Raw genomic sequence first — 14,506 nt, forward strand, 5'->3', positions numbered from 1 at the left:
TAAATCTTACTTTTAGCATGTTATTTTTTTCCCTGTAATTTTACCTTGTGACTTACTTTTTTTTTACCTCACTTGACATGGTTTCCAACTCAGCAAATATATCATTGGAACAAATATCATATTCAAGTTTAATAAAGACCGGACAAAAATGTGTCTGGAGTGTTAAAAAGGCAAATGGCTGAAAAAAAGACAATCACAAATATCACCATGAGCTTGTTGCGCTCGACAGGTTAGCTAAAAATAAACCAAAGGAATGAAACAAATGAATTGAAAAATTATGTAAATTGCAAGCCAAAGATTGTTCATTAAGTGAAAATTCTAAAAAGTGAAACAATTCATTTGAAGATCACATACTATAATGAAATTAAGCAAATAAATACTTTAACTGAAAAATTATGTACTATTAAATTTAATATAACATTGAAAAGAAGTTCACATTTCTTTTGAATACTTTTATTTCTTTGCACATTACTGAACATTAAATTATAATAACAAATACACAAACCCCATCAGCGCAAAAATACTGATTTTAAAAGCACCACAACATAATATAATACCATTGAATACTTACAACCATGGTCATAAATGTAACAGGACATCAACATACATTTTACTTACAAGTTATTTAAAGGGACCTTTTCACGTTTGGTAAATTGGCAAAATTGAAAAAATTGGTTTATGATTTGCATACTTTCGTTATAGTTGGGATATTTATCAGAAAACAGTAAAACTGAAGAGTTACCATGCTCTAAAATATTTATTACATGCATCTTATGAAGATTAAAAAAACCCTGATAATTTACATGTAGAAAGAGTTACAAACGCGAAACAATTTAATAATTTGGAGAGATCTATTGTTATTGTTATATTTTGTGATTGCTTATATAATGTGTTAAATACACATCACTATCAGCACGGATAGTCGAGTGTTTTATGTGCTAAACTTTTACTTGAAGGGTCAGTGGTTCGAGCCCATTTGTGGGTACTTTTTATTATTTCTTTGATTTTATTCTTGTTTTTCACTGGAGCTTTTTAGTTCCAAGGTTTAAATATATCAAATTAATTATCATTTAATGACAAGCTTTAACACATGCAAAATCTGTGAAGAGGTCCCTTTCAGCATATTCAAACATTAAAAAAAAATTGTACATTCTAAACCCTCGAAAAAAAACTTCCGTACCACAGATGATTGTAAAACATGATATACACCCCCTCTTCTTTTGCAGGAATTTTGTATGAAGTCGACCCCCTATATTTATAAACCAGCCCAAAATGAAAATTTACAGCTTTTTATTTTCTTTTTTTAACTTCCCCATCTATAAAAATTAACTTATAATGAGTGGACAGTATTTTACTGCTGTCTGCCATTATCTCATCTCTTCAATAATAATGGCATACAATGTGCATGGTTGTATTGCTAAGCATTTTCTGCATATTTAGTGGGAACAAATGAAATTCATAAACAAATGATCAATTTATAGACAGGTGTCATGTAACATATCCTTCCTTCTTGGAAGAGGCACATATTATAAGATTATAAAGTACACTTACATAAAGAACTTGAAAACAAAATCTTTAAAGACAATATTATTATTACATTTAAAATAATCAATTACTCCTCTATGCTGGTTGAACAATATCAGTTTTAAAATTAAACATAAATTATAAACATACAAACATTGTATCATTCAGTATCACATTTCAGCAATAGATGCATAAATTACAGTTTGCCTCACTATGGTACACAAAGGACATGCTAAAAGGTTTTTAACTTTTTGACAAACCAAGTCAATAAACATGTATATAGAATCAAATGCAATTATATAGTTTTTCTTTTGCATTTCTCATAATCACATGAAAGTATTCAGTTAAGAATACTTTAAGATTTTTTTTGTAATTTGAACATGTCTGAAAATGGTAACAAAATCAGTTTAGAAGTTTGTTTTCACTCTGAGCAAGTCTTGAAATAGAACAACAACAAAAAATATTATTTTAAACAAGAGCACCGCATAACTGGTGCCAACACTCGGCTGCAGGTGCAGTTTTGAATAAATGAAAGCTTGTCAGTTTATTTTTTTAGAGATCACAGTGACCTTGACCTAGTGACCCAAAAATGGGTGTGGGGTGTAGAACTCGTCAAGGTGCATCTACATATCAATTTTCAAACTCGTAGGTGAAGCACTTTGATTTTAGAGCAAAATGTCAAGGTTTTAGCACAGCGGATGCCGGACGGCGTGCTGGCTTTGACAATACCTCGGCTTTTCTCCGAAAACAGCCGAGCTAAAAATCATCTAACAAAGCAAGAGGTAGCCTAGAGGTAATGATAATATGTTCTTTCAGGTATCAGAATTAGGTCACACAGTGATCTTGATAATTTCAATAGGAATACTTGTGTCATAGTGGAATAAGCGTAGTGAGGAAGGCTCAACTGGCATGTAACTCAATGAGGCAGAACCTGAAAAGCATGAACAATATATAAGTGTTGGATGAGAAAAACCAACAACAGATAATAAATATGATAAATAATATACGCAAGAAATGTTTTGTCAGTTACAACGATCTATCAACAGTTCATATATTAACTCTTAAAGTACTGGAACCGAATGTTGAAGGCCTTTGCAAACAGTTTGGATCAAGATGAACGTGGCGTCTCATCAGGATCCAAACTGTTTGCTATTCTGATAGTTTTCTTTGAAAAATCAAAAAAATGCTAATTTTAGAAATTCAGCCGACGACCTTTTAGCAGATGACAAATTTCCTAGCATGCAAAGGGTGAATATATAAACTTGAATCTGGTACAGTTACCATAACAATGCAGATTTGGAAGGACTGTTTTGTCAAAGCTTCATGTACCATAATGTGAAATTAAAATTCTACAACATTTAATGTATTTTTTTGTTTGAAACTTAATTGTTTGTATTAACATCAATTATTAGGCAAGTTTCATTACTTCATTATACATTTCATCAAATGAAACTGGCCTATCTGCTTCCTTAACAGAGGCCATACATCTAAGTATAAAATTTATTCCCATAACTTAATAAAACGCCCTGTAGGAAAACCGGGCTTCATGCATACAGATTAATCAGGGACAACTAAAGGGAACCCAAATCAAGACTCAAATTACTAACTCACTAAGTGCAATGAGAAACTGGTCTCTGGTATCTTCACTGCGTATTGTGGCAGCAATGTAGGCAACAGGCGGTACCCCATGGGAGTGTGGGTCACGGGACAGGAACAGCTTTAGCACCCGCACCAGGCAAGGAATGAGACGCACGTCATACACAACATCTGATGAGAAACAGATCCAGGTGAGTTAGATGTGAACAAGAGTCTAACATGTTCAAGCAACTGTTTAGAGCAATAGTCTTCAAAGAAACTTTAAATGTATTAACCAACAAGAGCTGCGTTTGTGAAACACAATGCCCCCTACTGCGCTGGTTTGAAGCCATATATTTGACCTTTGACCTTTAAGGATGATCTTGAACATGACCTTTCGCCACTCAAAATGTGCAGCCCCATGAGATACACATGCATGCCAAATATCAAGTTGCTATCATCAATAATCCAAAATTTATTACCAAGGTTAAAGTTTTGGGACAGAATGACAGACAGGCCAAAAACAACATAGCCCCAATCATTCCATCCAGGGGTATAAAAAGTAAAAAAATATTTAGCAGGGACTGTCATATGCATGCCTGAAATACTCCCACATGCTTTGTATAATTGTAAGAAGGCATTGGCAGTTCAGTTACAATAACAAGTTTACAAATAATGGAAGCTTCTAATGATGAAAAGATTGTCAAAATTAAAGGTCTTTGTCCATGAATGTTCCAAGACCTTTTACACATGTCTACTTTTATACATGTATCTGAAGTGGATATAGAGATACAAGGGCTGTTTGTAAAACATGCATGCCCTCCATATGGGCTGTCAGTTGTAGTGGCAGACATTGTGTGAATCCGTTTTCTGTCGCTGTGACTTTGACCTTTGACCTAGTGACCTGAAAATCAATGAGGGTCTGCCAGTCATTATCAATGTACCTATGAAGTTTCATTATCCTAGGCCTAATTATTCTTGAGTAATCATCAGGAAACCATTTTACTGTTTCGAGTCACTGTGACCTTGACCTTTGACCTAGTGAGCTGAAAATTACTGGTAAAAGGGGTCATCTGCTAGTCATGATCAATGTACCTATGAATTGTCATGATCCTAGGATTAAGCATTCTTGAATTATCATCTGGAAACCATTTTACTATTTGAGTCACTGTGACCTTTGACCTAGTGACCTGAAAATCAATAGGGGTCATCTGCCAGTCATGATCAATGTACCTATGAAGTTTCATGATCCTAGGCGTAAGCTTTCTTGAGTTATCATCCGGAAACCATTTTACTGGTTCGAGTCACCGTGACCTTAACCTTTGACCTAGTGACCTGAAAATCAATAGGGGTCATCTGCGAGTCATGATCAATGTACCTATGAAGTTTCATGATCCTAGGCGTAAGCGTTTTTGAGTTATTATCTGGAAACCATCTGGTGTACGGACTGACCAACATGAGCAAAACAATATACCCCTTCTTCTTTGAAGGGGGGCATAATAATGAAGACGCATGCATATGTTAACCTGAATGAAAATGGACATAAATGCGCTAAATTTCTGGTTAGAGTTATGGAACTTGGACAATGACCTCACAAAATGACCCTGAACACATGTTTTAAGGTTCAACTGAATACATGTACATTCAGAAGGAACAGTGATATGGAGATGTTATATGTTTACCTTAAACAGCGCATTACGCAGAAGCTAACGCGCACAACAAACAGTCAAAAAGTCGAGCTAAAATATGGATCAAGAGTTATGATTCTTGCGCAAAATTTAAATCTCTATCAGATCATCCTACCAAAAAGTTTCAAATCAATAAATAAAATGTCAATACCTCTTAAAGTTTTTAAGACATATACTAAACTTAACTAAAGGAAATAAATATATAAAAAATATAAATAAAAAATAAAAATAAATAAAAAAGGTAAAAAATAAATATGGGAGCAAGAGTAATGGTGACATTGTGGTGAAAATGTAACATATTTGACAAGGATTTTTTTATTTGTCAGTAGAAAAAAATGATGTCAAAAAAGCTGTTAAATATCTTTGAATTTCACAGCAGGTAAGTGCGACAGAGAAAGACAAAAGTTGCTTCACAATAATAGCTTAAGTTTGGTCTATTTATTTTTCTCTTTTCTTTGTGAAAGCCTGATAGACTTTCCACAAATGCTCCAAAATAATTTACCAGCTGAGCACACTTTTAAGGTACAAAGACACAAAATTACAACTAAGAATTCATTTGAAGTTCAGGTGATGTAACAGTATATACAGTCTGGACCAAGACAACACAATTTTAATTGTAAAACCAGGTATTCTACTCCCCCGAAATCGAACAGATATATCAGTGTGAATAGCCTGAAAACAAACAGAAAACTTTAAATAAGCCTCGCTCTAGGCAAACGGGACTTAATGCATGTGTGTTATCTGTTGTCACAGATAAGCCTGTGCAGTTGGCAGAGGCTAACCAGGGACAAAACTTTCATTTTTAATGGTATTTTACTTTTAAAGATAGTCTCTTAAGGGCAAATCCAGTTAAGACAGATTGTCGTCCCCTTTGATAAATCTGTGCAGAATGCACAGTCTCATCTCGAACACCACTTTACACACACACATAAAGCCTTATTTCAAAAGAGTAAGCCCTTCAATTCTAACCTGCAGCCAGCAACACATCTATTGGTCCAAATTTGTCAACATCCTCCTGTGTGACACTCTCCCAGTCAAGTCTACCCACCTGAATCATATCTCTGCTAGTGTGCACATAAACGTCTTTGTTCAGAGCATGCCATTGAGGTCCATTTAGCACAAACTCCAGGTCAAGTAGACTATTACAATTACTGTGTGTTTCACAGTCAGACTCTGCACTCTGCTCCACAGAGTCATCCTCAGTACATTCAATAGCATCACTGGAAGTTCTCATAACACTTTCTTTACTTAAATGCATTTTTATGTTGATGGATCTTTTACATGCACGAGAAGCATTATCATTTTCAGTACTAGCAATATGACTATTACAGGTGCCTATTGGCTGTTTTTCTTCAGTCACATCACTATCAAAGCAATCTTCTTCTCCACTGAGATTCCTGTGTATGTTGTCAGCCACCAGGTGGAGTACATTAGCACTGTGATCAGTGAACGTGTACGTCCGTACACCACATTCCTGGCACACTGCCAATCCCAGCATCCCCAAGCCACACCCTAATTCCAGAATATGTCTGCAACAACAAAACATCAAAGTGTGAACACATTTTTGCAATAAGAATTAAGGATCGTACATAAAAAGCAAAAATAAATGTGTACGTTGAAAAGTCTACAAGAATTTATCTGATATTTGATGCAAAGAAAACTAACACAAGTTTTGGGGATTGTTAACGATCCCATTAACAGTACAACACACACAAAACATTACATGACTTTTGGTTATTATGGGACAATTATTAATATTTTACAGCTTTAATTTTATTCGACATAATAATGTTTGATTGAAAGACATTAATTCAATAACATACCTGCCACTTAATAACTCTTTATTTTGGATACTCCATTCTGCTAAATGCTGAGAAGCCTGAAAATAAAGCGAACTTTCAGCTTCCACTAGAGCTTTGTCACAGACGTGACGAATACCCCACATGCCGCATTGACAAATAATATTTTGCATGACGTCTTCACAAAAAACAGGGGACACCATGCTCAATTTTTAAAACGCACTAAGTGATCCCTTGACCTAGTTTTTGACCCAGAAAGGCCCATGTTCTAACTTGGCCTTAAGATCATCTCCATAAAACTTCTGACCAAGTTTGGTGAAGATCGGATGTAAACTACTTGAATTAGAGAGCTGACACCATGCTGAATGTTAAAAAACGCACTAAGTGACCCCGTGACCTAGTTTTAGGCCCGGAATGGCCCATGTTCAAACTTGTCCTAGAGATCATTTAGATAAAATTTGTGACCAAGTTTGGTGAGGATTGGATGAAAACTACTTGAATAAGAGAGCGGACAACATGGTGAGGTTTAAAATGCACTAAGATACCCTGTGACCTAGTTTTTGACCCGGCATGACCCATATTCAAACTTGAACTAGACATCATCTAGATACAACTTTTGACCAAGTTTGGTGAAGATTGGATGAAAACTACTTTAATTAGAGAGCGAACAACATTGTGATGTTTAAAACGCCCTAAGTGACCCATTGACCTAGTTTTTGACCCAGCATTACCCTTATTCAAACTTGAACTAGACATCATCTAGATACAACTTCTGACCAATTTTGGTGAAAATTGGATAAAAACTACTTGAATAAGAGAGCGGACAAAGAGAGCGGACAACATGGTGAGGTTTAAAACAAACTAAGTGACCCCATGACCTTGTTTTTGACCCGGCATGGCCCATGTTCAAACTTGACCTACACATCATCTAGTTACAAGTGTGGTGAAGATCGGATTTAAACTACTTGAAATAGTGAGTGGACACCATGCTCAATGTGTAAAACGTATTAAGTGACCCCGTGACCTAGTTTTTGTTCCGGCAAGGCCCATGTTCAAACTTGGCCTTAAGATCATCTAGATACAATTTCTGACCAAGTTTGGTGAAGATCGGATAAAAACTACTTGAATTAGAGAGCGGACAACATGCTGAATGTTTAAAACGCACTAAGTGACCCCATGACCTAGTTTTTGACCCGACAAGGTTCATGTTCGAACTTGGCCTATACATCATGTTGATACAACTTCTGACCAAGTTTGGTGAAGATCGGATGAAAACTACTTGAATTAGAGAGCGGACACTTAATATGGACCGACCGACAGACAAGCTCACTCCTATATACCTCCCTAAATTTAGTTTGTGGGAATATATAATTATGCTTCACAGTACAATTTGAATCGTTAATTGTCGCCCAAATAATGTGTTAGCATAACCTTGCTCTACAGCCATACATAAGATAACAATATGAGAATTACCAGAAAAACATTAGAAATAGTATTATGTTAAACTGAAAGCTCCTCTACTAGGCATATCTGATTACTGTGAAACCATTATTATTCGTCAGACATTAATTTTCATCTTTTTCGTCCTTCGACCGATGGAGGAATTCAAGATCCTAACGAACAATCATGTCCCATATGAAACAAATAAGACTGAATTACCGTAGGCATGAGGCATTTAAATCCAGCCTAATCCACGCATATACACAGGGTTCGAGTTAACACTGGCACACTCGCAAAATGAGAGAAAAAAAAGATTGCAAGGTAAGTTATAAGCCGCTAGTATTTTTTTGCAAGTAAAGAAATAGTGAAAAAAAGAACGAGTTATATTGCTAAATGCGTTTGACTGCGTGAACGCTAAACCTCAGATCAATTTTTTGAACATCCGATTACCCATATGCGGAAGCGCGCACCTTGTTTGTAGACTGGTACACTTATAGTACAGATACCCGGATGGTATTGATACAAAGAACATGAAACAGTCGACTATTCACACTCAAGTTAAATCTGGTTTTGACACAAAGGGGTGTACATTATACAGTGTTCTGACAACTGACATTTCCTGTAAAACGCGAATGCAATAACGCTGTATCGAATGCGTCGACATCGTTAAGGTATAATAGTGTTGATTAGCGCTAATTGTTAACAACTTTATTACCCATTGTGTGTATTGTGTTTTTCAGGGGTGTTGCAGATTATACAGCCAACACGCAGCGAATCCGGATTAAAGACAATACTATTAAACGCAATTAAAATATGACGATGTGTGATCAACACCTAACTGAAATATATTCTGCGCTTTTATTACAAATTAATAAAGAACATATTGATTTGTGTTTGGTTGTCCGTGATTGTAATGGAAAAAGACTAATTGGCAATTGGCTTCGTTGTTTAAAACACTCGTCAACGGTTATTCAGTCCAACTTATCCGCTAATCATAACAAAGAACGTGTCAATGACATAAAATAATAAGGGACAGTTACTATCACCTGAAATAACAGACTTGTTAATTGGCATATGCCAAACAAGGCCCACCTCCTGCAAGTGACTACCAAGTGTCACCCCTCTTTCCCCAGCACGATTTTTTCGCAACCGCGTATTACATGTATTACAAACATTACAAACAAATCGGACGTTTTTTTTTTCAATACCAGAAATGGACGAATTTATGTGCTGACGAAATAGTATTTTTTTTTAAAATTACGAAATTTCGTGCTGACGAAAATAAATGGTTTCACAGTATGTTATTTAAAAGTGAATTGAAGCAGTGACAGTCATTTATGAAGCTCATAGTGTCATTACCTGCCAGGTACTAAGACCAGTTGTTCCAAATGATATCATATTCACTGACTCCTTAATGGTGACGGCCTTGTTGTTTGTCTAAAAATTGTACAAAACTTGGTTAAAAAGATGACAGTACATGTACATTGTAAATACATGTAATACTAAATACAATTCAAAAACAAGCGATGTGTTTGTGAAACACCATGTCCCCATATATTTGACCTTTGACCTTGAATGATGACCTTGACCTTTCACCACTCACAATGTGCAGCTCCATGAGAAACACATGCATGCAAAATATTAAGCTGCTATCTTCATTACTGCAAAAGTGTACATTAAATTAGCGATTTTGACCCATATATTTGACCTTTGACTTTGAAGGATGACCTTAACCTTTCACCACTCAAAATGTGCAGCTCTATGAGATACACATGCATGCCAAATATGAAGTTGCTATCTTCAATATTGCAAAATTTATAGCAAATGTTCAAGTTTGCACAAACAAACACACAAACCAACCAACAAACCAACAAACAGGGCAAAAACACAATGCCCCCTACTGCGCCGCTTTGAAGCCATATATTTGACCTTTGACCTTGAAGGATGACCTTGACCTTTCACCACTCAAAATGTGCAGCTCCATGAGATACACATGCATGCCAAATATCAAGTTGCTACCTTCAATCATGCAAATGTTATTGCAAAACTTTAACCAAGGTTAAAGTTTTGGGACACACACAATGAATGAATGAATGACAGACAGAGAGACAGCCCAACACAATATGCCCCCGATCTTTCGATCCAGGGGCATAAAATTTATTTTTAGTTCTCTATAATGTAACATTTGCCAACACATTGGGCAGCACATCAGCCATGTTATTCCTGCAGCTAATATTGATTACTGTGTAGGTTTGTACACACCAAAGTGGATGTTTTAATAGCGAAGGTTGATACATATAACAATTGAGGATTGTAAACACCAGAGTGAATGTTTTATAGAAAAAATTGATACATGTAACAATTTAGGGGTGAACACACCAGAGTGAATGTTTTATAGCAAAGGTTGATTACCATGTAGTGGTGTACACACCAGAGTGATGTTTTATATGAAAGGTTGATTACCATGTAGGGGTGTACACACAAAAGTGAATGTTTTATATGAAAGGTTGATTACCATGTAAGGGTGTACACACCAGAGTGAATGTTTTATATCAAAGGTTGATTACTGTTTAGGGGTGTACACACCAAAGTGAATGTTTTATATCACAGGTTGATTACCATGTAGAAGTGTACACACCAAAGTGAATGTGTTATAGCAAAGGTTGATTACCATGTAGTGGTGTACACTGTACACACCAAAGTGAATGTTTTATATCAAAGGTTGATTACCGGTACCATGTAGGGGTGTACAAACTAGAGTGAATGTTTTATAGCAAAGGTTGATTACCCTCTAGGGGTGTACACACTAGAGTGAATGTTTTATAGGGAAGGTTGATTACTGTGTAGGTATGTACACACTTCAGTGAATGTTTTATAGCAAAGGTTGATTACCGTGTAGGGGTGTACACACCAGAGTGAATGTTTTATAGCAAAGGTTGATTACCGTGTAGGGGTGTACACACCACTGAATGTTTCATAGCAAAGGTTGATTACCGTGTAGTGATGTACACACTAGAGTGAATGCTTTATAGCAAAGGTTGATTACAGTGTAGGGGTGTACACACCAAAGTTAATGTTTTATAGCAAAGGTTGATTACCATGTATGGGTGAACACACCAGAGTGAATTTTTTATAGCAAAGATGGATTACCGTGTTGAGGTGTACACACCTGAGTGAATGTTTTATAGCAAAGGTTGATTACCGTGTTGGGGTGTACACACCAGAGTGAATGTTTTATAGCAAAGGTCCTCTTCCTCTGCATCCGTCTCCTGCAGGAGTTCTGTGTATGCATCGTACAGGTCATCACAAATCTCACTGCCATAGTCCTCTAACTGCAGAGAAACTTATACTTTAACAGGTTTGCAAAGAATAATTGTTATTACACTTTTGGATATTGACAAAATTAACAAACAAGAGCTGTCAGAGGACAGCTCGCTCGACTATTCAGTGCTTGACAGTATAATGTAAGCCATGATGGGGAAATTGTTCATAGTCAATAATTTAGTAGATGATCTTTCAAAAATTAAAAAAATTAAAAAAAATATTTATTTTTTTTTGGGGGGGGGGGGGGTGGGTGGGTGAGAGGGGGATATTATGTCGGGTGGGGTAATTTATAAGATGATGTTAAAAAAAAATTGGTGGGGGGGTTGAGGGTAGGTAGGGGGGGGGGGGGTTTGAGATGGGGGTATAATGTGGGGTGGGGTAATTTATTAGATGATGTTTAAAAGAAAAAAACAAGAGTGCCAAACTGTCACAAGATACGCCCGTTTGAAGGTTTTGGACACCATGCTAAATGCTTGAAATGCACTAAGTGACCTAGTTTTTGACCCGGCATGACCCATATTTGAAGTTGACCTAGATATTATTACAGGGGTCATAACAGGACCAGATTGCCAATCCTGAAAACAAGCCAGGGGTCTGGCTCTGCAGGCCACCAGCGGGGTCAAGGGGCAGCGCCTTTGTCAGGGGGATAAAGGGGGGCTAAGTCCCCTGGACAAAAATTGATTTAAATCATTTTCAGACCCTTCTAGATTGCATTTCCAAGCAGTTTTAAATGCATTTTATTATAGCAAAAGAAAGATTTTTTTCCAAGAATTTACTTATATTTTTCAGCATAATATAATACTACATTAACCAAATATTTTGAAAAAAATCAATACAGGAAAAATTGAAATAAAAAAATAATCATTAAAAAGTACAACCTTAGCCCATAATATAAACAGCACTAAATAATATCACATAAATATATATAATACTAACGATTTCCACCTAAAAACTGATGCTGTTACAAGAAAACGTAATCATAAATTATTCGTCAAGTGGCTAAATTTACCACCCCCCACACACCTGTTCACGCAAAGTAAGATTCACGGTTGTTTTCCTTTGTTCCAATGTCACAGTTTATCAAATTAATCGTCTATGTAAAGAAACAATAAAAATATAAACTAGATGCAACTACTGACCAAGTTTGGTGAAGATAAGATTTATACAATTTGAATTAGAGTCCGGACAAAGTAAAATGCACTAATTGACCCTTTGACCTAGTTTTTGACCCAGCATGACCCATATTCGGACTTGACCTAGATATCAACTAGATGCAACTACTGACCAAGTTTGGTGAAGATCGGATGAATACAATTTGAATTAGAGTCCGGACAAAGTGGCGCCGTTGAAAATGCACTAATTGACCCTATGACCTAGTTTTTGACCCGGCATGACCCATATTCGAACTTGGCCTATATATCAACTAGATGCAACTGCTGACCAAGTTTGGTGAAGATCGGATGAATACAATTTGAAATAGAGTCCGGACAAAGTGGCCCCTTTGAAAATGCACTTATTGACCCTATGACCTAGTTTTTGACCCGGCATGACCCATATTCGAACTTGGCCTAGATATCAACTAGATGCAACAGCTGACCAAGTTTGGTGAAGATCGGATGAATACAATTTGAATTAGAGTCCGGACAAAGTGATGCCTTCCGCCCGCCGCCCGCCCGCCCGCCAAGGGGTTTCACATAATACGTCCCGTATTTTATACGGGCGTATAAAAATGGAGGGGGAGTTGGGGGGAGGGATTCTGGGTAGGGGCGTGGGGTATTGTTTGGGTGGAATCCATTGTGGTATTCAGGTAAGTGTTGTTTTGTCAAAGTAATAATAAAATGTGATCATAAATAAAGAAGTTATGGCAATTTAAGCAAAATGTTCAATTTTCTAAGTGTTAAAGCGGCCATAATTATGTCAAATAATTGATACAGTGGTTTGCTCTTGTTAATAGGTTGGGGTCATGTTGGTAAACAAGTATGCAAAATATAAAAGCAATATGTCAAAGGATATAGGAAATATTTGGGGTAGTACGCAAACTAAAACATGGATTTATCAATAATATGCATATTCTAAGTATAAAAGGGGCAATAATTCTGTCAAAATGCTTGATACAGTTGTATGCTCTTGTTTATAGGTTGGGGTCATGATGGTAAACAAGTATGCAAAATATGATAGCAATATGTAAAGCCGCATTGAAAATTTTTGGGATAGTACACAAACTTTAACATTTGCTGCATATTCTAAGTGAAAAAGGGGCCATAATTATGACAAAATGCTTGAAAGAGTTATCTGGTGTTGTTTATATGTTGGGGTCATGTTGGTAAACAAGTATGCAAAATATGAAAGCAATAATTGGGGTAGTACGAAAACTTAAATATTTTCACGCTAACGGCACGGAACGCCGACGCCGGGGTGAGTAGGATAGCTCCACTATATATATTTCATATATAATAGTCGATCCACTATATATATTTCATATATAATAGTCGAGCTAAAAATTGTTTCAGATTTGCCAATTTTTGTTGTTGTTATGATATTTGTGTGGAAACGGTAATACTGCACATTTAACATGCTCTAAAGTGTCCATTCTATGCATAATTTGACAATTTTAAAGAGCTGAAAATTATAAAGCGTTGCAACGCAAAAACGAAAAATTTATTGAGTTGTATTGTTGTTGTTATATTTGACACTACAAGGATTGCTTAAATAAAGTATAAAATACAGCACTCATTGAGCACAGATGGCCAAATTGTCTAGGGGTTAGACTTTTACTCTTGAGGTCAGTGGTTAGAGCCCAGTTGAGGTTTACTTTTTTTTCATGCTTTAATTTTATTCTAGTTTTTTTTATTGGAGCATTTTAGATTCAATATTAACATTTATAACAATTAATGACAAATTTCAATACATGCGAAAATCTGTGAAAAGGTCCTTATAAAAACTGTGTACAAGACAAATTTATTGCATGATGAGATTGAATTCGCATCAAGATGATTTAAGAAAGAAAATTATGTTTGGCAGAATTAAGAACAATTAATCAATATACCTAAAGAAAACTAAATTATTGTTTTCAAATAATGGTTGCTTTATCATACTTTGTCAAAGATGCATAGAAAATACATTTGATAGTGATTTATTAGCCATAAAAACAAAACA

At 35.9% G+C, this 14,506-nt stretch overlaps 1 protein-coding gene across 4 annotated transcripts in view; it reads right to left on the bottom strand.

The window, feature by feature from the left end:
- Positions 1–437: 437 nt before the first annotated feature.
- Positions 438–14,506, bottom strand: part of LOC127866009 (protein-lysine N-methyltransferase EEF2KMT-like) — a 29,538-nt gene continuing 15,469 nt past the window's right edge. For 2 of the 4 annotated variants that reach the window (XM_052406197.1, XM_052406196.1), the window contains 6 exons: positions 11,229–11,358; positions 9,386–9,463; positions 6,611–6,666; positions 5,757–6,316; positions 3,136–3,291; positions 438–2,455 (listed from right to left, as the gene is read on the bottom strand). In XM_052406197.1, coding sequence (XP_052262157.1) covers positions 2,355–2,455; positions 3,136–3,291; positions 5,757–6,316; positions 6,611–6,666; positions 9,386–9,463; positions 11,229–11,348 — 1,071 coding nt within the window. In that variant the 5' untranslated portion in view covers positions 11,349–11,358 and the 3' untranslated portion in view covers positions 438–2,354. The remainder of the gene's footprint in view (positions 2,456–3,135; positions 3,292–5,756; positions 6,317–6,610; positions 6,667–9,385; positions 9,464–11,228; positions 11,359–14,506) is intronic. The other 2 variants (XM_052406194.1, XM_052406195.1) reach the window with 1 other exon arrangement.

This window comes from Dreissena polymorpha, chromosome 2, assembly GCF_020536995.1.
Source record: "Dreissena polymorpha isolate Duluth1 chromosome 2, UMN_Dpol_1.0, whole genome shotgun sequence".
Lineage (NCBI taxonomy): Eukaryota > Metazoa > Mollusca > Bivalvia > Myida > Dreissenidae > Dreissena > Dreissena polymorpha.